At 40.5% G+C, this 25,823-nt stretch overlaps 1 protein-coding gene across 2 annotated transcripts; it reads left to right on the plus strand.

Moving 5' to 3' along the window:
* Positions 1–1,963: 1,963 nt before the first annotated feature.
* Positions 1,964–25,217, plus strand: LOC109113878 (uncharacterized). 2 transcript variants are annotated; one of them, XR_016080580.1, is made up of 4 exons: positions 1,964–1,978; positions 15,022–15,639; positions 15,762–15,845; positions 15,962–16,177. XR_016080580.1 is itself a non-coding variant. In XM_088895121.1 (3 exons), the coding sequence occupies exons 1-3, from the start codon at positions 15,481–15,483 to the stop codon at positions 25,070–25,072; spliced, it is 438 nt and encodes a 145-aa protein (XP_088751247.1). In that variant the 5' UTR covers positions 15,235–15,480; the 3' UTR covers positions 25,073–25,217. The 2 variants fall into 2 exon arrangements, 1 of the variants encoding a protein (XP_088751247.1); XM_088895121.1 differs by lacking the exons at positions 1,964–1,978; positions 15,962–16,177 and adding an exon at positions 24,878–25,217 and having other exon boundaries at positions 15,235–15,639.
* Positions 25,218–25,823: the final 606 nt, after the last annotated feature.

Raw genomic sequence — 25,823 nt, forward strand, 5'->3', positions numbered from 1 at the left:
ATCAGGGTATACTCGAATCCAATCTGACACTGTTCATGTCGGATCCGATCTGATTCAAAGATATGATCTAATCTGATCTGATAGGACTCGACCTAAATTTGAATCCTATCGGATCTTCATATCTGATTTGATCGGACTTGTTTTCTTTAAAAATTAATAAATTATTAAAAGTATTTTTTAATTATTTTCATCATACATACATGTTTTTTATAAAAAAATAAATAATATAACAAATTTATAAAAATACAATATAAATAATATATTTATAAATAAATAATTAAGATATATATGTATTATATATTTATATTTATAAATATATAACATATTGGATCGCATCTTCTTGGATCGAATAGGGAGTTGATCCGAATCCGATCCAATTTCTTATTGGATCATAAGATCTAATCTGAAGATCCAACCAGGGGTGATCCAAATTCGACTAAATAGGATCAGATCTCAGATCGAATTATGATCCAATAGGTTTGGAGAAAGGAGAGGCATGGTAACATGTATATATATATAGATAGATAGATAGATAGATAGAGTGCTTATCAAATTTAGTTTTAGACATAAAATATAACAAAATTTATAAGAAAATCACGAGACTTTTTATATACCCTTAATTACATAATTAGTTTGAATCTTAACAGATTCTAAACAATAAAGATCGGTCTCAATCAAATTATTAATGAAGACACAAACAGTAAATCATAGAACCAGAACTGACTATCCATTGGCAATTCTACGGTAATCAATATTAAGGCTGCATTTGGCATTCCTTAATTCAAGGATTTTTCTCTTTTTTGCTATTAAAAACTCAGTGTTCATAGGAGCAAAAGGAAATAAGTCCTTAAAATAAAGAATGCAGGCTAGAGAAAACTCCATTTTAGTATCTTGAACTTTGGGGGTTGTGTCAAGTTAGTATATGAACTTTCAAATGTGTCATTGCAGTACCCTAACTTTCAAAAGGTGTCAAATTGGTCCTTGCCATTAACCGGTCATCAATTATCTATTGAAAATGTCAAAACTACCCTTCAAAAGAAGACACTGGTCATTGTCTTCTACCTTGAGACTGAACCAGTTATTTTCAAAGAAAAAGAGAGAAAAATCATGAAATAATAATTGAAAGCAAAAAAATAACTAGATAAGAATGTGTTTCAGATCTAAAGGTAGAAGACAATGACTTCAACTAATTTAGTTTAGAAATAACTAGTCTAGAATCTCAAACACCTCAACCCGTTTCTTAAAGTAGAAGACAATGAATAATGTCTTCTTTAGAATGATAATTTTGACAGGGATCAACAATAGTGTCTTCTTTTGAATGATAATTTTTATAGGAATCAACTTGACATTTTTTGAAAATTTAGATACTGTATTCACACATTTTAAAATTCGGGTACAAACTTGAAACTATCCCAAAAGTTCAGGGTAATAAAATCGAATTTTTCCCTATATTATATACCTAGCGTAAAAATAAGATTGCAATGGGTAGGTGATTGCGGATTGGGTTGCTTTTGCAATCAGCTTCCAGACTTCCAAGAAAGGAGGTTGGTTACTATCTTTCTGGTTAGGTAGAAAACGGCCCGATTCACGGTGGATGATAAGACCACGCCTCTTGTTTTCCGATTTTTTTTGTAGATCGACGAAGTGGCTTCAACATCCACCGTGAATCGGACCGTATTCTCTTTTATAATAGCAGCGAGCGAAAGTCAACTAAATGAGGTAGGTGGTTGGTGGTGCCACGTGGAAAAATGAAAATGGACAACTACCTAAAAAATCTCTGTCGCGTATTTCTTTTTCGCTTCGCTGTTTTAGCAGTCTCCCGCTTGTTCACTCTGTTCAGCTATTTCTTTTACGTGATCGGCCGAATTCACCCAACTCACCTTCAGCTCCGAGTCGCAGATAGATTAAGATCAGAAAGATAGCGGGAGAACACAAGGACGAAATTCCCAGAGTGAAACTGGGAAATCTAGGACTTGAGGTAAAGCCCTATTTAATTCCTCGATTACCCATTTGAGAATCTCCAAGAAAACTTAAGTTTCTTCTTTTTGTCATATTCATTTTCTGCAGAAGGTGTAGTTTGGTAGAGAGGGCAATGTGCTCTCACTGTTTATTTATCCTCCGACTGATTTGGTTAAACTTGAAATGTTTTCTTTTTTTTTTTCAATTATTAATAGAGAAGAAATAAATGCCAATTGGATTATTCTTATTGTTATGTTATCACCTCTGTAAAACACCAATGCTGGTAAATCCTGTAATTCACCATTGATCTACATATCAGCCACATGGGTTCGGCCCAGCATTTGTTATAAGGCCTGGCCGAATATACTGTTATGGACAGTGCACCCCCTGAGACCCATCAAATGGGCTCTATGGGCCCAACACTTATCCTAAGTGGTCCCTGGGCCAAGCCATCTTGTAACACCCAGGGACTGTGGGCAGATGCAAGATTAGCCCATTAGATATTATCCTCAATGGTCTTACACTTAACCTCTCAGCCCATAATGATCATACACTGCCTAACAACAGAGGACCTCTCCCACGGCTGCAAGGAACAGTGTTGCACTCTCTACTTATATGGATCCCGGGAATTAAAACCTTCTTGCAAACCTTTTAGAAACCATAATATATATAAACTTTTATATCTTATATAAAATATATTTTGCAAAACGAATCTCAACGATTGAAATCGGCTGCCGGCAGTCTTGGTTTTCATCAGTGAGAGTGCATCCCCGATCATTACCTTTGTCTGATAAAGGGGCTGATCCTGTCACTATGATCACCCACTCAGATGAATTCTCGGACTGTCCCAACATACCCAGATTTTGACCCCCGCTAAGGATCTCACTGAATGGTACATCAAAGACAGCCCAATCCGACACCTAGTGCAGTATCATAATCGAGTCTAGGGGTCGTGTGTAACTTTCCAGTTTTGCCCATCAATCTCCAAGGTCCAAGGCAATACTAGAAACCTGGTCCAGTTCATAGATTCAATTAATCCTACACTGTATGTGCCTAGGGTCTCACCCTGGCAGCTGAGACTGGCCACCCCAACCGACTTGGTGGCACCACAGTGTTAGCCTTGTCAGGATAGGTCTCCCCAGACCGACCCACTGGCTGTGAACATTCTAAACTAACACGAGTCTCAATAAGTGTCCAGTTTAAGGGTATTACACAGAAACATACCAAGGGAACATGAATCAAATATGCATTTTTATTCATTTACAATAAACTCATAAAGTACATCATTCTGATTGAAGCTAAGGGCATACAAAACTGTCTAACAGCTCCCACTTGCACTTAGGTCCAATCAGGTACTAGACGGAGTTCCATGCTTTCCACGTGTTTCTCAAACACTTTTTGTGATAGTGGCTTCGTCAATGGGTCTGCTACATTTTCCACTGACGCTACCTTCTGAATCAGGACGTCCCCTCTACCAACAATCTCCCGCAGTACGTGATACTTCCTCTCGATGTGCTTCGACTTCGAGTGGGCTCGTGGCTCCTTAGCTTGAGCAATGACTCCATTGTTGTCACACAACAAAGGGATGGGTGATGTGCTGGATGGAACTACTCCCAACTCGTGAACGAACTTCTTAATCCACACGGCTTCTTTGGCAGCCTCACTTGCAGCAATGTACTCGGCCTCGGGAGTGGAGTCTGCAGTGGACCCCTGTTTGCTGCTTTTCCAGCAAATAGCACACGACCCTATCGTGAAAACATATCTAGATGTAGAATTTCTATCATCTGGATCCAACTGGAAATCGACATCTGTATACCCTTGGATCTGCAGTGAGCTACTGTCAAATACTAGACAAAACTCTTTTGTCTTTCGAAGGTACTTAAGTATGTTTTTCACAGTAGTCCAGTGCTCCTACCCTGGGTTGGCTTGAAATCTGCTTACTACACTCACTGCTTGAGCAATGTCAGGACGAGTGCACAGCATGGCATACATGATGCTCCCTACGGCAGAGGCATGGGGAACGTCTTTCATGCCATCAATCTCCTCAAAAGTCTTGGGAGACATCTTCTTGGAGAGAGTGACTCCATGCCTGAAAGGAACATTTCCTTTCTTGGAGTTTTCCATGCTGTATCTTTTGACTATTTTGTCAATGTAAGCAGATTGGGATAATCCTATTATCTGCTTCGATCTATTTCTATAGAGTCGAAGACCCAGTATATAGGAGGCTTCTCCAAGGTCTTTCATGGAGAATTGTTGTGAAAGCCATACTTTCACCGTAGTTAACATTCCTACATCATTCCCAATGAGTAGAATGTCATCTACATACAAAACCAAGAAGGTAAACTTATCTCCACTGTACTTCCTGTAGACACAGGGTTCATCCGGATTCTGCTTGAAGTCAAACGATTTGGCAGTAGAGTCAAAACGGATGTTCCAACTTCTAGAAGCTTGCTTAAGTCCATAAATGGATCTATTAAGTTTACATACCATGTTTTCCTGACCTGCAGCAATGAAGCCTTGCAGTTGCTGCATATAGATATCTTCAATAAGATCTCCATTCAGGAATGCAGTTTTGACATCCATCTGCCAAATCTCATAATCATGGTATGCTGCTACAGCTAGTAGGATCCTAATGGATTTAAGCATGGCCATAGGCGAAAAGGTTTCCTCATAGTCGATGCCCTCTTTCTGAGTGTACCATTTCTGAGTCCAGACTCCATTGGTCTCCATTGAGTCCATCTCTGCTCTCATGGCCTCCACCTACTTCTGGGAATCTATGTCCAACATAGCTTCCGCGTAAATCACGGGATCCTCCTCACTAGTCAAGGTTTCCACCAGGTAACTATCCTGGTCATAACCATAACGGACTGGTGGCCTAGATACCCGAGTGGATCTTCTAGGTTGGTCACTACCTGGAACTTGTGGGACATCTCCCACTGCTCCTGAGCTCTCCTCATCAAGAACAACTTCCTGACGATGGGTGTCTAGGATGTAATCGGTTTCCAAGAATTGCGCATTTCGACTGCAGAACACTTTCTGTTCACTTGGGTCAGAGAATAGGTAACCTACAAAGCCTTTTGGGTAGCCTACAAATAGGTAACGGTTGGTCTTGGATTCCAACTTGTTTGCACTCGTTCTTTTAACGTGTGCTAGACAACCCCAAATCTTCAAGTGTCTGACACTTGGTTTCTTTCCGGTCCAAAGTTCATATGGAGTATTCGGAACCGATTTGGTTGGAACCCAATTCAGCACGTAAAACAGTCTCTAATGCGTAACCCCAAAAGGATGTGGGTAACTCTAAGTGTATGAGAAGTGACCGGACCATATTCAATAAGGTCCTATTCGTCCTCTCTGAAACACCGTTAAGTTGTGGTGTAGCAGGAGGAGCTAACTGTGATACTATCCCATTGTCCTTTAAGTAGTCTTTGAATTCGTCAGAGAGATATTCGCCACCTCGATTTGATCGAAGGGCTTTAATTTCTCTCCCTAACTGTTTCTCAACCTCTTGTCTGAACTCTTTGAACTTTTCAAAGGATTCAGACTTGTGTCTCATTAGGTACACGTAACCATATCGTGAAAAATCATCTGTGAAGGTGATGAAATACACGTGTTGATTTCGTGTCCTAACACTCAGGGGACCACATACATCAGTATGTATTAGGTCAAGTGTGCCTGTACATCTTTCAGGCTTACCGTTAAATGGCCACTTCGTCATCTTGCCTTGTAGGCAAAGCTCACAAGTGGAAAGATCTTCTACAGTTAGAAAATCCAAAGGACCATCCTTTATCAACCTTGTGATTCGGTCAACACCGATGTGGCCAAGTCGGTAATGCCACAGACACGTGGGATTAACTGTATCAGGGGCTCTCTTCCTAGGGATTTCAGCCGACGTAGTTTCGGTTATGTTAGTTTCTAGAGAAGGATGTAGAATATAGAGACCGTTCTCCAGTTCCCCATATGCGATGAATCTGTTGTTTCTTTTAATAGTAATCGTATTACTAAAGAAGACAGAATAACCATCTGCACACAGTTTTGAGACAGAAATCAAATTTCTCCTTAAATTTTGTACATAAAGACAATCTCTCAGTACAAAAGTTCCTTCTCTAAAAAGTAACTCCACGGTTCCTATGGCCGCGGCTGCAATAGTTGCAGTAGTCCCCAAGTAGAGTGTGACTTCTCCTTCACTCAACCTTCTGCTTACCTTGAACCCCTGCAGTGAGTTACATGCTTGAGTTGAAGCCCCGGAGTCAATACACCAGGACGCAGAAGCTACCAATAAATTGGTTTCTATAACACAAGTTTTGAAATTACCTTTCTTGGATTCCAGGTAGGCAGGACAGTTCCTTTTCCAATGGCCGGTCTTCTTGCAGAAGTGACAGGCATCCGATGCTTTGTCTTTCTTCTGCTTCTTGCCCTTAGTGGCTTTCTTCTGAGGCTTCTTTGGATTGCCCAAAATCCGAAGTCTTGGTCAAATGGATTGGGGTGCCATCTGAGGATGCAACCTGGGAGAATGAATGGCGCTTCAGAAAATCTTATCCCGACTTCCTTGCGGACAAGGGTCCTTCAGGGGGGGAGGAAAATGATACGTGCATGCATGCAGCAGCCGAAGACCCGGTCAAAGTGGATAGCAGCAGAAGACCCGGTCATGTTAGCTCTTAGTTGGGATAAGCCTTATCCATACAGTTTGAATTCTGTTGGAATAGATAAGTCTTCAATTTTGTTCCTAGATAAGTGCATTCTGTTTCCTAGATAAGTGCATTAGATAAGTCTTCAATTCTGTTCCTAGATAAGTGCATTCTGTTTCCTAGATAAGTGCATTCTGTTTTTTTTGTTGATAAGCTCCTAAGATTAAGGGGCAGTAGTTCCTATTTCTACTCCCAGTTTGTAGCACCATAAGGCTATAAAAATAGCCTGAATGAATGGAGTTGGCATTGGCTTTTCTACAAACAAACTCTCTCTCTCTCTTCTCCTTATTCTAGATCCTTCTCCCTCTTGTTAGATAACTTGAGCGTATCATTGGTATCAGAGCCAGTTCGACCATGGACACCCGTGGAAAGACTAACGCGGAGTTCCGCAATGAGGTCAATGAAACCTTGGCACGACATGAGTCGAGCTTCGACCAAATGAACACTGTCTTACAAGCAATGTTAACTGAACTCCAAGCCCTTCGAGCCTCACGAACCACTCCCAATACCACTCCCGAGACCAACCCCTTCGCCCATGAAGAATCCTCACACCCCCATACTTCCCGTTCAAGCTCCATCCATGACCACCCTCATCAACACGTCAAGCTGTCATTCCCAAAATTTAATGGGGATGATCCGAGCGGTTGGATTTACAAGGCGAAGCAGTATTTTGAATTTCAAAATATTATTCCGGACCAACAGGTGCAGCTAGCTTCCTTCCATTTGGAAAGCATCGCCTTACAGTGGCACAGGTGGTTGACCAAGCATCGCGGACCGCTCACATGGGAAGAACTCTCCAAAGCGGTGTTACAACGGTTCGGCCCCACCGACTATGAGGACCCATCAGAGGCATTAACCCACCTAAAGCAAACCACCACTGTGGCGGCTTATCAAGAAGCCTTCGAGAGGCTCTCTCACCAAGTTGACGGCCTACCCGAGAGCTTTCTCATTGGCTGTTTCATTGCAGGACTTCGTGATGATGTTCATTTAGATGTGAAGATCAAGCAGCCTCGAACTTTGATAGAGGCGATTGGAGTGGCCCGATTAATTGAGGAACGAAATCACTTACAGCGGAGAGCTAGCCAACCGATTCGATCCCCATCAGCCATGAAAACCCAGAAGGCATCGCCCAACCCCATGGCCGGTGTACTTGGGTCTCCACCAAGCTTGCGCGCGAACCAGGTTTCCAATGCTCCTTCCCCAACATTCCGGCGACTCACCAACCAGGAGGCGCGAGAACGTCGTGAGAAGGGGTTGTGTTACTACTGTGATGAGAAGTTCACCTCTGGCCACCGTTGTGCACGTCCACAACTGTTCATGATTGAGGATCCGGAACCGGCGGACGCGGAGACTGTCGAATCAGAGGAGGAAAACCAAGAAGCCATCCTTGAAATCTCCTTCCACGCTATTGTAGGAGCTGAGCACCCGCAAACCATACGTGTTCTTGGGAAACTGAAAAACAAGAACGTGACCGTATTAATTGACGGCGGTAGCACCCACAACTTCATTGACCAAGCCATCGTCTCCAAGCTCGGGTTGCCAGTGAACCGAGACAAGAAATTTCAAGTTATGGTGGCCAACCGTGAAAAGATCGAGTGCATGGGGCAGTGCCGATCTCTCACCCTCGCCATTCAAGGACACCCCGTTACCGCTGACTATTATGTTCTTCCCGTCGCAGCATGCCAGTTGGTGTTGGGAGTACAGTGGCTAGAGACGCTTGGACCCGTCGAGATGGATTACAAACAACTAACCTTGACGTTCAAAAAGGAGGGACTCTCTTGCACCTTCCAAGGATTGGGACGAGCCAGCATCGAAGCCTTAACCAACAAGGAATGCAATGGGTTACAAGGTACGGGATTTTTTTTTCAAATAGTTCATTCACATAGCAGCGGCCAACCAGGTTTTCTTCCACCCGAGATGGACCACCTTCTCACCGAATTTTCCCATGTGTTTGAGCCGCCCATAAGCCTGCCTCCTAAACGACCACATGACCATCGGATTGCACTGCTTCCCGACAAAGGACCGATGAGTGTGAGGCCATATCGATACCCGTATTACCAGAAGACCGAAATAGAGAAGATGGTGAAGGAGCTTTTGCAGACAGGGCTGATAAGACCAAGCAATAGCCCATTCTCATCGCCGGTTTTGCTAGTGAAGAAGGCTGATGGAGCTTGGCGGTTTTGCGTGGATTACCGAGCACTGAACAAAATCACTATTAAAAACAAGTATCCCATTCCCGTGATTGATGAATTATTAGATGAGCTATACGGCACCAAATTTTACTCCAAACTAGATCTATGGTCGGGATACCATCAGATTCGAGTGCAAGAAGAAGACGTTCCTAAAACGGCTTTCCGAACACATGAAGGGCATTACGAGTTCTTAGTGATGCCGTTCAGCTTGACGAATGCACCTGCAACTTTTCAAAGCCTCATGAACGACCTCTTCCGCCCATACCTCCGGAAATTTATTTTGGTCTTCTTCGACGACATTCTGGTTTATTCTAAATCATGGGAAGACCACCTATCTCATTTGAGAGTTGTTCTAACTGTATTATCCTCTAACAAATTATTTGCAAAAATGTCAAAATGTCAATTTGGGGTTTCGCAGGTCGAGTACATGGGTCATGTGATTTCAGAACAAGGCGTGTCCGTTGATCCAGCCAAAATACAAGTTGTTCTCGCATGGCCTACACCGACATCAGCAAAGGGGGTCCGTGGCTTCCTCGGGTTAGCAGGATATTACCGGAAGTTCATCCGCGACTTCGGAAGCATTGCAGCTCCCTTAACCCAACTGTTGACCAAAGGGGGATTTCAATGGAACGAGGCAGCAGAGCTGGCCTTTCAGCAATTGAAGAAGGCACTCACTTCACCGCCAATCCTACGACTACCAGATTTCTCCCAACGGTTTGTGATTGAATGCGATGCGAGTGGAACCGGGATTGGCGCCATCCTTATCCAGCAAAACCGACCGGTGGCCTACTTCAGTGAAGCATTGAAAGGTTCAGCCTTGGCATTATCCACCTATGAGAAGGAGATGTTAGCTATTGTCAAAGCCGTTAAGAAATGGCGCCCATATCTGCTTGGGAAACCATTCACAGTCCGCACCAACCAAAAAAGTCTTAAATATTTACTTGAGCAGAGGATAACCACACCGGCACAAACGTGGTGGCTGCCAAAGATACTGGGCTACGACTATGAGATCGAGTATAAAAAAGGGGCTGAGAACCAAGGTGCGGATTCCTTGTCACGTATGGCTGAATTTCAGTTTCTTTCCATCTCTATACCACACGCAGACTGGTGGCCGACGCTACAAGAAGAGGTCAAACAAGACACCTTTTATGGGGAATTGATGAAAAGGCGACCCTCCCACAAGTTGCTTCAACGGGATGGGGTATGGTACAAGGGGGACAAGATTTATTTGAGCCCCACCTCCACCTTGATTTCAAAGGTGGTGGCGGACTGCCACTCATCCCCTGTAGGGGGACACTTTGGGTTTCATAAGACCCTCTCTCGCATCAAGCACAACTTCCTTTGGCCCCACATGCGTTGGACGGTGAAGGAGTTCTTGCAACAATGTGACGTATGTCAGTGCTTCAAAACAGATTGCATGACACCAACGGGATTGCTTCAGCCATTACCAATTCCTACTCAAATGTGGACAGACATCTCCATGGACTTCATCGAAGGATTGCCTCCCTCCAATGGGTACACGGTTATCATGGTAATTGTGGATCGGTTGACAAAATATGCCCACTTCATTCCCTTAAAACACCCATTCACTGCCACCACAGTCGCGAAGGCATTTGTTGCCAACGTTGTCCGCCTACACGGAGTACCAACATCCATTGTTAGCGACTGTGACAAGGTATTTATCAGCTCATTCTGGCAGACACTTTTTCAGATGCATGGGACGAAATTGTGTATGAGCTCAAGTTACCATCCCCAAACCGATGGGCAAACCGAAGTTGTTAACCGGACGTTGGAGCAATATCTACGGTGCTTTGCAGGTGACTAGCCGCGAAAATGGTTAGAGTGGGTTCCTTGGGCAGAATACAGCTACAACACCTCCACTCACTCTTCCACCAAAATGACACCCTTCGAAGCAGTCTACGGAATCCCACCCCCTAGTCTCCTGACCTATGTACCGGGTACAGCTCGAGTAGGGGCAGTTGACGAATACTTGCGTGACCGGGACATCATCCTACGCGAGCTACAACATAACCTCCAGGTAGCCCGGAACCGGATGAAATGTCAAGCGGACCAGCACCGACGAGAAGTCTCGTTCGTAGCAGGTGACTTCGTGTATGTGAAGCTACAGCCTTACCGGCAGACCTCGGTGGCGTTTTGGCATTCCATGAAGCTCGTCCCACGTTATTTTGGGCCGTACCCAATCATTGAGAAGATTGGTCCAGTAGCCTACCGCTTAGCCTTGCCCCCCGGCTCTCAAATCCACAATGTGTTTCATGTCAGTTTGCTGCGGAAGCACTTGGGACCCATCACCCCTACTTCCACTCAGCTTCCTCCAATCTCGGATACTTCGACCATCCTACCCCAACCGGAAGCAATCCTAGATCGTCGTATTATTCACAAGGGCAAATACCGCCCAAAATCCGAAGTCTTGGTCAAATGGATTGGGGTGCCAGGTGAGGATGCAACCTGGGAGAATGAATGGCGATTCAGAAAATCTTATCCCGACTTCCTTGCGGACAAGGGTCCTTCAGGGGGGGAGGAAAATGATACGTGCATGCATGCAGCAGCCGAAGACCCGGTCAAAGTGGATAGCAGCAGAAGACCCGGTCATGTTAGCTCTTAGTTGGGATAAGCCTTATCCATTCAGTTTGAATTCTGTTAGAACAGATAAGTCTTCAATTTTGTTCCTAGATAAGTGCATTCTGTTTCCCAGATAAGTGCATTAGATAAGTCTTCAATTCTGTTCCTAGATAAGTGCATTCTGTTTCCTAGATAAGTGCATTCTGTTTTTTTTGTTGATAAGCTCCTAAGATTAAGGGGCAGTAGTTCCTATTTCTACTCCCAGTTTGTAGCACCATAAGGCTATAAAAATAGCCTGAATGAATGGAGTTGGCATTGGCTTTTCTACAAACAAACTCTCTCTCTCTCTCTCTTCTCCTTATTCTAGATCCTTCTCCCTCTTGTTAGATAACTTGAGCGTATCACCTGTCTTGCTAGTTTCAACAAGCATAGCTACAAGCTCATCCTTTCTAATCAGTTCTTCAGCTCTTTGCAACATATTGCTGAGCTCTTGCAAGCTGACATTCAGCTTGTTCATGCTAGTTCATGATGAACGGATTGAAGGAAGGAGGCAAAGAATTAAGGATAGCATCTATCTGGGTCGCAAGGTCCAACCCGGATCCAAGAGCCTCTAGTTCGTTGATATATCCCATCATCCGAAGACAATGATCGTGAACTTGTTGGCCCTTGGTCATTTGTGCGGTCATGAACTGTTTCAAGACCTTTTGTCGAGTAGAACAATTCTGCTCTTCATACATCGTCCTGAGACTGTCCAATATGTCCTTGGCAAGTTCGATCTGATCGAACTGCCTCTGTATTGGGTTGTCCAAAGAGGCAATGATGTAACACCGGACAAGGGAGTTTTTCTCCTCCCATTCCTGACATTGATGTGCCGCCAAGTGTTGGGGTGACCTGTCTCAACTGCCAGGGTGAGACCCGAGGTACATGCAATGTAGGTTTACTTGAAACCCTGAACCGAACTAGATTTCCAGTATTGCCCTGGACCATGGAGATTAGTGGGCAAAACTGGAAAGTTACACTTGACCCTAGACTCGATTATGATATTGCACTTGGTGTCGGATTGGGTTGTCTTTGATATGCCAATCCGTGAGATCCTTAGCGGGGTCAAAACCTAGGTATGTTGGGAAAATCCGAGAATTCATCTGAGTGGGTGATCATAGTGACAGAATCAGCCCCTTTATCAGACAAAGGTAATGATCGGGGATGCACTCTCTCTGATGGAAACCAAGACTGCCGGCAGCCGATTTCAATCGTTGAAATTTGTTTTGCAAAATATATTTTATATACGGATATATATATATATATATATATATATATATATATATATATATATATATATATATATTATAGTTTCAAAATATTTTGCAAAAGATTTTAATTCCCAGGATCCATGTGAGTAGAGAGTGCAGCACTGTTCCTTGCAGCCGAGGGAGAGGTCCTCTCTTGTCGGACAGTGTTTGATCATTATGGGCAGAGAGGTTAAGTGTAAGACCATTGCGGGTAATACCTGATGGGCTAATCTTGCGTCTGCCCACAGTCCCTGGGTTTTTATAAGGTGGCTTGGCCTAGGGACCACTTAGTGTAAGTGTTAGGCCCATTAGGAGTCCATGTGATGGGCTTCAGGGGTTCACTGTCTTTTTAGTGAATTCGGCTAGGCCTTGTAAAAGAGGCTGGGCTGAACCCATGTGGCTGATGTGTAGATCAATGTTTAGGTCCCACGCCATACAAAGAAGCCCAACTAGGCAGCAGGTTGGAAGCAGTTTGAGCACTTAGACTTATTGGGCCTAAAGCCCATTTCGAACTGGCCTAGTTTGACTAGTTAAATAAGGGGGCGGATCTGGGATTAAATCAGTAGATAGGATAGGGTCTTACCCTATCCACTCAGAGAGTCCAGATCTGAAAACCTCCTAATGAGATTAGGAGAGAGCTGATCTAATCTGCAGATAAGATAAGGACTTATCCTTATCTCTTAAAGAGAACTCCTAATCCAATTACAGTTTTGGATTAGGAAACTCCTAATGAGATTAGGAGCTCTCTTTAAGCCTATAAAAGGAGGAGGGGGCGAACCATTCAGATCATCCTCAGCATCCCAAGCCTCTCAGAGCACCCAGAAGAGAAGACAGCAACAGTGTGACTGTGCCATCTTCTCCTTGTGTTTCCTCCAGTTGCTGCCATACTGCCAATTCGATCTCCTTCCTTTGTAGGAGCGATCAAGAGGTGTCTTGATAACAGTCTTTGGAGAAAGGCTGATCAGAAGTCGTGCTCACTGCCTCCATCGAATTCTTAGTAAAGAATTCGGTTCGTTGGATGGATCCTATTGATTCTGCTCCACCATTCACTATGTCATCTTCAGTGGGAGCAGTCTTGGAGTCTTTCTTTGGGCGTGAACACCTTCGTTGGGAGATATTGCATCTTCGTATCAGGTATATCCCTCTCCTACAGTTTTGGTTCAGATCTCGTTTGGTTCTTGGTTCAAGATTGATCCTTGAAAATGCAATTTTTCTAAAACAGGGAATATGATTCCCATATGGGAGAGAGAAATTTTTGAAATTTCGCCTACCTTCCTACAGGGTTTGGCTATCCATATGATGGATCTCTCATCCCTTCAGTGGTATCAGAGTCATGGTTCAAATCTTGAACCAAATTAAATCAGATCTGAACCTACGCAAATGGACAAAAGGCGTTCTACCCGATTTGCGCAGATTATGGTTTTTTCTGGGAAATCGGGTCCCAATTAAAGGGTGAATGATCTGAAATTAATTTTTATAAATCTGGATTATATTTAGAACTATTCTTTATTATTTTCTTGATTTATGGGTTGTTCGTAGAATTGGAGATCGAAATCTTGATTGGCGCAGTGAACCTACGATTTGCAGTTTTTCTTTTAACATTCTGGTTTGTAAATAATTTTTTTTATTTTCTAGACTGAATGTATAGGATTCGATCAAATGTAATATTAATAGAAAAACTAGGGTTTTCTATTTATTTTATTTTCTTGATCGAAGATGGCAACGCAGAAGGAGATTTCGCAGATACATAAATCGCTATCTGCGATTTGCAGTTTGTGAAACTACAAACTGGGTTCTGACATTTGTTTTGCAGGATGGAGGTGTGCGAACAACCCCATGACTGATTCTTGCTTGTTCTTTAATCAGTAATTAATTTCATATCGTTTTCTTGAATTATTACTTTAATTAAAAATCAGACCCTAGACCCATTCAAACCAGATTTGTTCAAACTGGTTGGGCCGAATATGTGGTTCGATGGAGGCTGATTGTCAACCCTAATTTCCCACTTTTGGGTCAAGGGATTGATGGTTAATTACGAGACTTAATTCGGCCCACACCTATAAGGCCCATTACGGGCTAGTTTGTCGGGCGGGCTGTGCTTGGCCCATTATGGGCCCGTGGGCCGTGCCGTGGCATCCTGGCCCATGAACTTGAAACCCCACGGTTCACTCGATCGTATCGTACCTTGACACGGCCTAATTTACACATCTAACATCCAGGTACGTGCCAGCTTAGATCATAAAAAAAACACATGGCTTTCTTGGTTTGAGAAATTAGCAGTTGGGCTAAGCTCTACGACTTATCTCTCCATCACAGATCTTTACAACTACGTGGCGTTCTATGAACTTATGACATGTGACGGGAAAAGGTCGACCTACCCAACGGTCCAACGCAACGCAAGCACAATCGTAAAACCTCGAACTTTCTTGGCCTCTATACCCCCCACTCTCCAGAATCTTCGAGGTTCCGGGTATATGTGGAGCCCACGTCACCTACTTACTTCATGCGAAGCCAAAGCCATCCACGTTACATCAAATAAATGGGAAGGCCCAGATCGGTGACGTGGAACTCTATCTTCCACCATTCGTGCTGCTCCCGGATTCTATATAAACATTTCCTCTCCCATATTCTCGCAAGACGAAGTGCATGGTTGGTTACTCGAGCAAGTTGAAACTTGAAAGCTAGCCGTAGCTGATAGTCGTAACGCTCGGTTTCTCGCTCTTGTGCTGACGATTTAGCTTTCATTCAAATCTCCTCAAAGCGATCATCGTTCAGATGGCGAGCTCAGTATCCATGCAATCCATCTTGGTGAACCCCGTGGCCGTGGGGCGCCTCGGTCACAGAGGCAGGCCATCAAGCATGGTCTTCCCTTCTACATACTTCCCACGCCAACAAAAGAATGGCTGCACTCTGCAAGTTCGCTGCATGGCTGAGGTAATAAGTCCTGTATCTCGTTTGTCGCTGAGAGATATGCTAAATCTTTGGCCCTGGTTTCGTTTCTTTTAGTTCACCAACACCAACACCTAACATCTTTGGTTTATTTGTCGGTGTACCAGGAAAGCCAGAAAGAGCAGAAGTCATCGCCGGTGAGTGCTCCCCCGTCACCACCCCAGCACACCACCCCTTCTGGTTCACCAAAGGTGAGTTTCTATAATTGCCCATGCGCGTGAGTTTGGAAATTAGCTTCATCGTCTGACTGACGCATGCTTTAATCTTGATTTGCTTGTTTCGTGTTTGTGCTAATACATAACTACAGGTCAGCACCAAATTTACGGACGTGCTGGCGTTCAGTGGGCCCGCACCCAAGAGGAAATGAGAGACATACAACCGAGAGATTTGGGATCCCAAGGATTGGGAAATGGAATGTATTAGGAACCCCTCTATCCAAACTGCTATAGCAGCCCAATACGGGAGTTGTTCAGGCTCAATTTATTTCGGTGAAAAATAAAAATGATTGCAGGAATTTCTTAAATCTGGAGAAGCATGATTTCAATTTCTCCTAAGACCGATTTTGAGGTGATGTTATCAAGTCTTAGGTACTGATTTCCCTAAAACCCACGCCTGTCTGCCTCTATTCTCAGTCAAGAAGAAATTGAAAATGATGGTTCTCCAACATTTCAAAACCTCAGGCAACCCAGAAAAAAACTAAAAAATGACTTACATTTCGTATATACCTTGTCAAAAGTTTTTCAACAGCTAGTATTGAAAGAATGATATGATCCATCTAATGGACGCCAAGAAAGTTGCGGAATGGGTGGGCGAATTTCAAAAATTTTCCTACCTTCTTCCAATTGGGAATCATATTCCCTAAATTTAGAATACAATATTCAAAGATTTTACTTGAACCATAATCAAAACAGAAGAAACCAAGATCCGCTCCTGCTGAAGATGACATAGCTGTAGGAGGAACGGAACCAGCAGAGTGCGTCCTACACACTGGATCCTTCGCAAGAATCCTTTGGAAACTCTGAACACCGAATCTTCTTTAGTCTTTACTGCAAGACTGATGTCAAGAACTGATTTCTTGACTTCTTTCCTCTACAAAGATTGAATCTTGTGAGAAGCGGCGGCGGCTGGAGGAGAACTCCAAGAACGAAGACAGAATAATTGCTTCTCTTCTCTCTAGAGTATGAATGAGATCTAATCTCTATTCGTAGGAAGCTTTCTTGCTTCCTCTGAAACCCTTGGTTTGAAATCTGATATGTTTTTTCCTTGGGTTTCTCCTCCTTTCTTCTTGATTAAGAAACCTCCTAATTAGGAGTTATCTCAATCCAAATCAGTATTTGAATAGGGGATTATCTTAATCCTATCTGCAGATTAAGTTAGTTTACTCCTGTTCTTATCAGGAGGTTACTAGATTCAAATCTGATTTGAATTTGGTCTCCCAGAGTGGATAAGGTTAAAAGGCCCTATCCTTTTGCTAACATTAATCTCAGATCTGCCCCATAAATGGGTGATCACATCAGCCCAGCTCGAAATGGGCTTTTGGCTCATTAAGTGTTCAGTGCTTAACTAGTTTCCAATCTGCTGCCCAGATGGGCTTCTTTGTATGGCGTGAGACCCAAGCATTGATCTACACACCAGCCACATGGGTTCGACCCAGCTTTTATTACAAGGCCCAGCCGAATTCACTGAAAAACTCAGTAAACCCCTGAGCCCATCACATGGACCCTATGGGCCCAACACTTACATTAAGTGGTCCTTGGGCCAAGCCATCTTATAAAAACCCAGGGACTGTGGGCAGGTGCAAGATTAGCCCATCAGGTACTATCCTAAATGGTCTTACACTTAACCTCTCAGCCCTTAATGATCAAGCACTGCCCGACAAGAGAGGACCTCTCCCTCGGCTGCAAGGAACAGTGCTGCACTCTCCTCTCACATGGATCCCGGGAATTAAAACCATTTGCAAATATTTCGAAACCGTACATATACACATATATATATATATATATATATATATTTATTAATTTTGCAAAACAAAATTCCAACGATTGAAATCAACTGCCGGCAGTTTGGTTTCCATCAGAGAGAGTGCATTCCCGATCATTACCCTTTGTCCGACAAAGGGGCTAATCCTGTCACTATGATCACCCACTCAGATGAATTCTCAGACTGTCCCAACATACCCAGGTTTTGATCCCCATCTAAGGATATCACTGATTGGCATATCAAAGACAACCCGATCCGACACCTAGTGAAGTATCATAATCGAGTCTAGGGGTCAGGTGTAACTTTCTAATTTTGCCCATCTATCTCCAAGGTCCAGGGCAATACTGGAAATCTGGTCCGGTTCAAGGATTCGAGTAATCCCATACTACATGTGCCTTGGGTCTCACCCTGATGGCCGAGACAGGCCATCCCAACACTTAGTGGCACACCAGTATCAGCCTTGGCAGGATAAATCTCCCTAGACTTATCCAATGGCTGTGAACATTTAAAACTAACACGAGTCTCTATAAGTGTCCAGTTTTAGGGTCTTACACAGAATCATACCAAACAACATGAATCAAACATGCACTTTATTTATTTACACTAAATAACAAAAGTACATCAAATCGGATTGAAGCTAAGGGCATACAAAACTATCTAACAAGTATGAGATAAAATGAAGTTCAAATGGGTTATTGAGCTAGGGAATGCTTCTTGTTGCAACAACTTCCACTTGAAAATGGAGGAGATGAGTTCGGAATCTAAGGTTCAAAGTACCTCTGAATTTCAGGTGAACAAGAATCAGTATATGGGCTGGGAGAAAGCTCTATTCTCTCTCTCTTTTTCTCTCTAGGGACCTCCCTCAAGTTTTCTCTCTTTAATCCCCCTTCCTTTCTCTTTTTCTCTCCGGTCTCCCCCCACTTGGTTTTGAATTAGATTAGTATTTATAGAGAAAGGGAGGAAGGACAGGTCTGAATTCGCTCAGCTACAATGCCTATGATTTAATAGAGGTTTTTCACATAAATAGTCAAAGAGTCTTCAAAGAAAAAGATGTGTAGTCAAGCTTTCCTATTTGGTGAAACATTTTCTTTGATTCGGGGGTGATTTTCTTGGGTTTTGTGCTTCCAATGGGAGCTTAGGGCATGCTTATCATGGCAGTCTCGTATTTGGGTTGTCAGTGGCAAAAAATGTAAATTTGATGAAATTTTAAATGTGGTTCTGTTTTTTTTTTTTAGCTTTAAGTGGGGTCTGTTTGGTATTTTGAGCTTTTTAAACCTATTAGTCTCAAATTCATTGGTCTAGGTGTTCTAATAGGTCTGAAATTAGCCATCACCCTTTTGAGGCTTCAGGTTGGGACAGATGATGTGGCAATTTAATCTGGTGCGTCGAAATAGTATCTTTCTAGTTTAAGGGTCAAATGGGTGAATTAGGATGTAAAATTTGATGTGCTAGGGTTTTTTGGGTCTCTAAACATAGTTATGATGCTTGATTGATCAAATGGGTTCGGGATAATTGAGATCTATGGATGACATGTTCAGACAAGCAATATTTGTTAAAATAGAATCTTTTTTTTATAAAGGGTTAAATAGGGAAATTTTGGGATGAAATTTGGTGGGTTGGAACTTATGAACGTCCTGAATCTAATGGAAGTGATGGATCTTTGATCAGAGGTATAGATTGATTGATTTAGTTTAGATCGATGTCTTAGCTTATGGTTTTCTAATCAACGAGAGGGTCCGAAATGGAATCTTACTTTTTCAATGGTCAAATGGAGGTGTTTGGTAGTGAAATTTGACATGGTGGGGTTTTTTGGGTCTCTAAACATAGTGGTGAGGTTTGATTAGTCATGTGAAGTTGGCATGACGAATGGTAGGATTTAATTAATGAGAGTTGTTGAAATAGGATCTAAGCATGATGGTGGGTCAAACGGGTGAATTTTGAGCTACAATTTGGTAGGTAAGCATGGATTAGGGTGAGGAGTCAAGTGGATGGTTCTGATATGAGAAAGATATGGTCAAGAGGGATGTGACAAGGTTAATACATAAGTGATTGTTTGGTATAGATGGCATTTATAAAATGAACATTTTGTACAATTTTGTCTTGAAAATGAGACAAATCTGCTTTAAACATTTTGTACGATTTTTTACACCTTAACGCCATTAAGCACCATATAAACCAAACAGTAAAAAACAGTCTTGAAAATAAAAAATGTCATATTTGGCTTTTTTTTATAAACAACTCTCATGATTTTCAAGAAAGCCGTTTATCTGATAAATGGCTCAACCAAATAACTTTTTTTGGTTTTTTTATTAAACACAACTATGATGCTGAATTGACATTGTTGCTCTGAAAAGCTACGTCGAGAGAGAGAGAGAGAGAGGGTTCTATACAAACAAGTAACCAAACTGAGTTGGTTTGCATGGGATATGCATGAGCCTCATGGTAGTGATTACATGGATATACACCATATGCATGAGCCTCACGATATATGTTAATAAAAAGAAAGTTTGAATAGTGTTAGTTAGGGGTGTCAACGGTATTCAAAAATCTGATTTCAAAATTGAGATAATACATAATCAAACCGAATTCAGATAATTCGAATATTGTAATTGGTTGAATTTGGATATCCTATTCATACTGATTAGCTAATCGGATTCGAACTTAGATATGACCTAATTCGATTCGACAAATATCTGAATTCGACCGATTATTTTACTTTTATACAATATATATATACATATATAATATTTGAATGTTTTATATAGTTTATATATACAATAAATAAATTATGTAAACAATTTATATATTTATATATTTATTAATTACCTAAAATAATTAATTGGTTGAATTTTAATTGAATTGAATATCCGAATATTTAATAGAATTCGAATATTAATTTTCAATATCCATCGAGTATCGAATCTTATTCAAATATCAAAATTTCTAATCATATTCTAATTCAGATATGACCTTATTTGACTTGAATTCAATCCATTTACACCTATAGTGTTAGTTTAGCAAAAAGTCTTAGGTTTAAGTCTTGTGCTTAAGTCTCAATTTAGGAGTGTAAATAAAAAATATCATCATCATCATCATCCATTCCTTATCCCAACTGCACGGAGTTAGCTAGTGTAAATATAAATATGTAAAGTGAAAAACCTAACTGTATTTCTAAACCTTGTATATACATGTATTTATATTCTTCCCAAACTAAGCTTAAGGGACAGTGGCACTTAGCCCCCAAACTTTGTTTTGTGGCAAAGAATCCCATGAACTTCTAGTTTCCAAAACTTTGCCCTGTTGTTGGCATTTTGTAAGTTAATTTCAAGGAATATTACATTAAACCATTTAAAAAACCCCAAACTATCTTTATATTATTTTATTAGTGGGGACCCATATGGTGCACGAACTTTATTAAAAGAACTTGAGGCAAAAGGAGATAGGGGTGTAGCTTGAGTGGGCCTATCTCGAGCCCAACCCAACTCAGCCAAAGATTTTGCATAGGTTGGGCTTGAGTTTTCAACTTCAAGTTGGGCTTAAGCCAAAAAAAACTCTGGTTGGACTTAGGTTGGGGCCTTGGGTAGCTCGAGCCCAATTTGACCAATTTGAGGCCGCCCAACATTTTTTGATATACATATCTACATATTATCAATATATTCTACCTACAACAAAGCTTGACATGTCCAATCCCAAGCCCATCTCAAGATGTTGGGTTAAAGCTCGGGTTAGGCCTAGGTTGGTAAGAGAAAAATTACTAGAAATTATCAATAATTACTGATAATTTACTAATATATAACAAAAATAGAATGACAATAATTATTGATAATTAATTTACTAATCCAGGCTTGAGTTTACTAACTTAGGCCCAACCTAAGCTTAACCTAACATCTTGGGCTTGAGTTGGTCTTGGGTGTATTGAGCTTTATAGCCTAATTTCTAGGTATAAATCATAAAATGTTGGAACAAGCTTCAATTGGGTTAGGTCGAGCTTAAACTACCCAAGGCCTTAACCCAAACCCAACCTGATTTTAGGTTAGCTTAAGTTTTTTGGCCTAAACCCAGCTTGAAGTTCGAAAACTCAAGCCCAACTTGTGTAGAAGCTTGAGTTGAACTGGGTCGGGCTCGAGTTAGGTCCACCCAACCCAAGGTACACCCCTAGCTCCTTTTGCCTCAAATTCTTTTAACAAATCTCATGCATCATAAGGTCCCGTTAGTAATTAATAGCACTAATTTTAATTTATAGTTACTAATAGTAATACTAATTATTAAGAATATTAATATTTTATGGTATTTTTTAATTATTCACAAAAATAGTTAATAATTATTTTTAAGTTTTGTAATTAATAGGTAAAAAATATTAATAAAATTTAGGGAAAATTCCTTATTAGTACCCTAAACTTTAGGGGTCGGGTCAAATTAGTCCCCGAACTTCAAAACGTATCTATGCAGTACTTGAACTTTCAGAATGTGTTTAATAGGTCCTTGCCATTAATAGTCCATTAGTTAATTTTGGAAATGTCAAAACAACCCATCATTTGTCATCTAACTTTCTTTATCTGCCACTTCCACATAAACCAATTTATACAAAACTCCTTCCATTTAAACTATGTTGTCATTCCACCTTGCATCCTATCTTAGATAGAAAGGTTGCAACAACAATCCAAGATGGATTTTAGATTATACAGGAAATTTTCATCAGCTACATAAAATTAAAAAAAAAATAAAGAATATACAAGAAACCATAGCAATTGTGGTTTTAGCCGTTGCCGGAACTTGGCTAGTTTTCGGCACCATCGTAGCAATGGCGCAGCTCTTTGGTCTCAAGGTAGAAGACAATGAACAATGTCTTCTTTCAATGTTAGTTTTGATATTTTAAAAATTTCAAGTGGCACATGTTATCACATGATACAAATAACTGACGGACTGTTAATAAAAGGGACCTATTGGATACATTCTAAAAGTTTGAGTAACTGCAGAGACACGCTTTGAAATTTGGGGACTGACTTGGCACAACCCCCAAAGTTTATGGCACTGATTAGGAATTTTCCCATAAATTTATAATTATAGTTAATAATTCTTAATTATGAATTAATAAATTTTATAATTCTTACTTTATAAAAATATTACTATTATTAACAGTAATAACAGTTAATTTCATAATCAATTTAATTATTCATGAAACAATTATTAATTTTTAATTTTTAATTTTTAATATTAATAAAAAATTAATTAATTTGTTGGTAATATATCACTAATTAATTATTCATGAATTTAATAATATATTAATAATATAAGTTTAAAAAAATAGTAATATATTTTGGTATTAAATTTTGGAAACTTTTAATAAATCATGGATATAAATAATAATTTTTAAGTGAATTTTGGTATTTTTCAATTAATTCTGAAAAGAATTAATTAATTTTGGTAAACTATTAGTAAATTGTGGACAATATTAGTAATTGATCCCAAAAATATTACTAAAATGAAAATTATTAATTATTAAATAGAAATGTTGTTTGGGAATTTTTAATTATTCACGAAAATAATTAATTTATTTTAGTATGAGTTATAATAAAATAAAATTATTAATTATAAACAATGGGTAATATACCATTTAATGTAAACGGGTCATAACTGGGTTGGATTAATGAAAACAAAATCATACGATCCAATAAACCACATCACTTTAGTTAAATGGATCGAATAGTGAGTGAGTGAATGAGTGAGTGAGAGAGAGAGAGAGAGAGAGAGAGAGAGAGAGAGAGAGAGAGAGAGTCTTGGCCAAATATAGAAGCCCTGACCAAACCCAAACCAAGCATAAAGTCACATGATGAGAGGCTCTCTCTTTTGTGGTTGTTTAGAAAGTTCAGGCTAGATTTTGTTTCCACTAGAGGAGACACCCTTCAAAGTATTATGCACAGAAATATATCGGTGATCTCATTGCTTCTCCTGTTGTAGAGGTAAATGAAGAAAGGAAACATGCAATGATGTAAATAAACAACAAATTTTGTTGTTTGCCTTTTGTTGCATATTAGAAACAGATTTTACTTTGTTTCTCCTCCATTGTAGAAAGAGAGATTAGAGAAATCATCCTCATAACCATTAGTATAACCATTAGTGAAGGAGAAAAGGTTTTTTCTTTTTTTTTTTCTGTTTTAATGTTTTTAATATTTAAAAAATAAAAAGCAAAGAAATGGAAGTTCTCACAGCATCCGTTAATCAGTTCGCATGTGTAAGAATTTAATAGTATGAGGCAGACCTAGCACACTATGATAGGATGTGTAGGAAAATGTGCAAGTCAGGATGCGCAGGAAATCGGGACCTGTCTTAAGAACAATAAATTAGGAGTGTGGAGAGGTTTTAGGAGAGTGGGGATAAATAAAGATTTTAGTAATGTTTTTATTAAGGAGAGAGATTTTAGTAATGTTTTTATTAAGGAGAGAGATTTTAGTAATGTTTTTATTAAGGAGATGTGTCAATAGGATAAGAATGAAGAGAGAGAGAGAGAGAGAGAGAGAGAGAGAGATGAGTTTAGATAATTAAGGAGAGCAGTTATTTGGGTAGAGAGGGTGCAAAACATGAGTTGTAGAGAGAGAGAGAGAGAGATTTTAGGTAAAATATATTGAGCTAATTAGGAAATGGAGATAGAGGGTGATGAGTTTGCTTAATAGGAGTGGTGGGAAGGGGGGGGGGGGGGGGGGGGGGGGAGAGAGAGAGAGAGAGAGAGATGCTAGTGGGGACCTGTGCGGTGCACAGGATTTGTTAAGCGAGGTAAGTGCACTTGCCCTTGTTCTTTTGATTTCCAGGATTCTCAGGTAAGTAACAAAATGACATTTTTATCCATAGAAAACTAATATAAAAATGGGCAAAGTTATCCCATTATGCTTTATAAAATTCCCCCTAGGTGGGAAAGTTACTTACCTACCTAAGAGATGGGTAAGTTTTACCTAGGGAAGTGAAATTTATTTTACCATAGGGCCCATTAATAAATGCAAAAAGAACATTGTAAAGTTGGTCAATGGGAAAAAGATACCCATTGATCAATTTTCCCAAACTTATTTACCGGTAAACGAATGTGGCCTTAGAGTTGCCACCATGGGCATTTTACTTTCTAATACAAATATTTCTTGGCGAATGATTGTTGTGCTCCGTTTGTATTGTGGGGGAGGGATTTGAAATTATCCTGCTCACTGTGCAAAGTATTTAATAAATGTTTTTTTTCTAATTAATTTTTCTTTTATAGGTCTCAAAGTTGGGGTTTGGTTGTATGGGCCTAACTGGAATCTACAATGCTCCCGTCTCTGAGGAGATTGGTATTTCAATAATCAAGGATGCTTTTAGTAAAGGAATCACATTTTTTGAGACAGCTGATGTTTATGGAGCCAATGCCAATGAACTCCTGGTAGGAAAGGAAAATGTCTTTGCTGGTTTTGTATAATTCAAGTAAGGTGATTCTTTATATTTTGAGCACTAGGCTAACATTCGTTTCTGATTGGTTAATGGAAAGGGGCAGGACAAGATTTTTTTTCTGGAAATTGTACTATGTGTTTTCTCTATAGGTTGGGATCAACTTTAATCCAACTGATCCAAATGGGGTTGGACATTGTATGAATTTAGTAAATGTGTGATTTAAAATTAGGTTTTACTAGGGTTAAGGTCTTGATAATAAAGTAAGGCATAACAAAAGAAGTGATGGTGATGCCGCAATCAATGGAATTGAGAAAGTATGAAGTGTGATGAGAAACAAAAGTCCTACTTTGAAAATGAGTATCAATAAAGGAGTTTGTATTGAAATAGGTTAGGTTAGGGTGAGGGTTAAGTGTACTGGATGAAGGTTGTGTTAAGTTAAGGTTAGGTTTGAAGGTTCAACACCTCAGGTTTCTAAAAGATTGGCTTTATACAGTTAAAATTATCACATAACTGCAAACCACGTTTTAATTCATGATACTGATGAAGCTTCTTATTTACCTTTCTTCAAACAAAATGTGAAATTAGGTAAGAAATTGCAGTAGTATAAATAACTTGGCTCAATTAACTAAAGCTTCACTTTTGTGGTTTTTCTTGTTATAAGTTGTAACCATTGTTTTAAAACGTGAAGACGTGACGCAAGGCGTTCCACTACCTAGAGGTGTGAGGCGTAGTTTAGGACACAGGAGGCGTAAGCCTCCTGAACACAAGGAGGCATAAAC

The sequence above is a fragment of the Nelumbo nucifera genome, chromosome 1, assembly GCF_055504915.1.
Source record: "Nelumbo nucifera cultivar China Antique chromosome 1, China Antique-T2T, whole genome shotgun sequence".
NCBI lineage: Eukaryota > Viridiplantae > Streptophyta > Magnoliopsida > Proteales > Nelumbonaceae > Nelumbo > Nelumbo nucifera.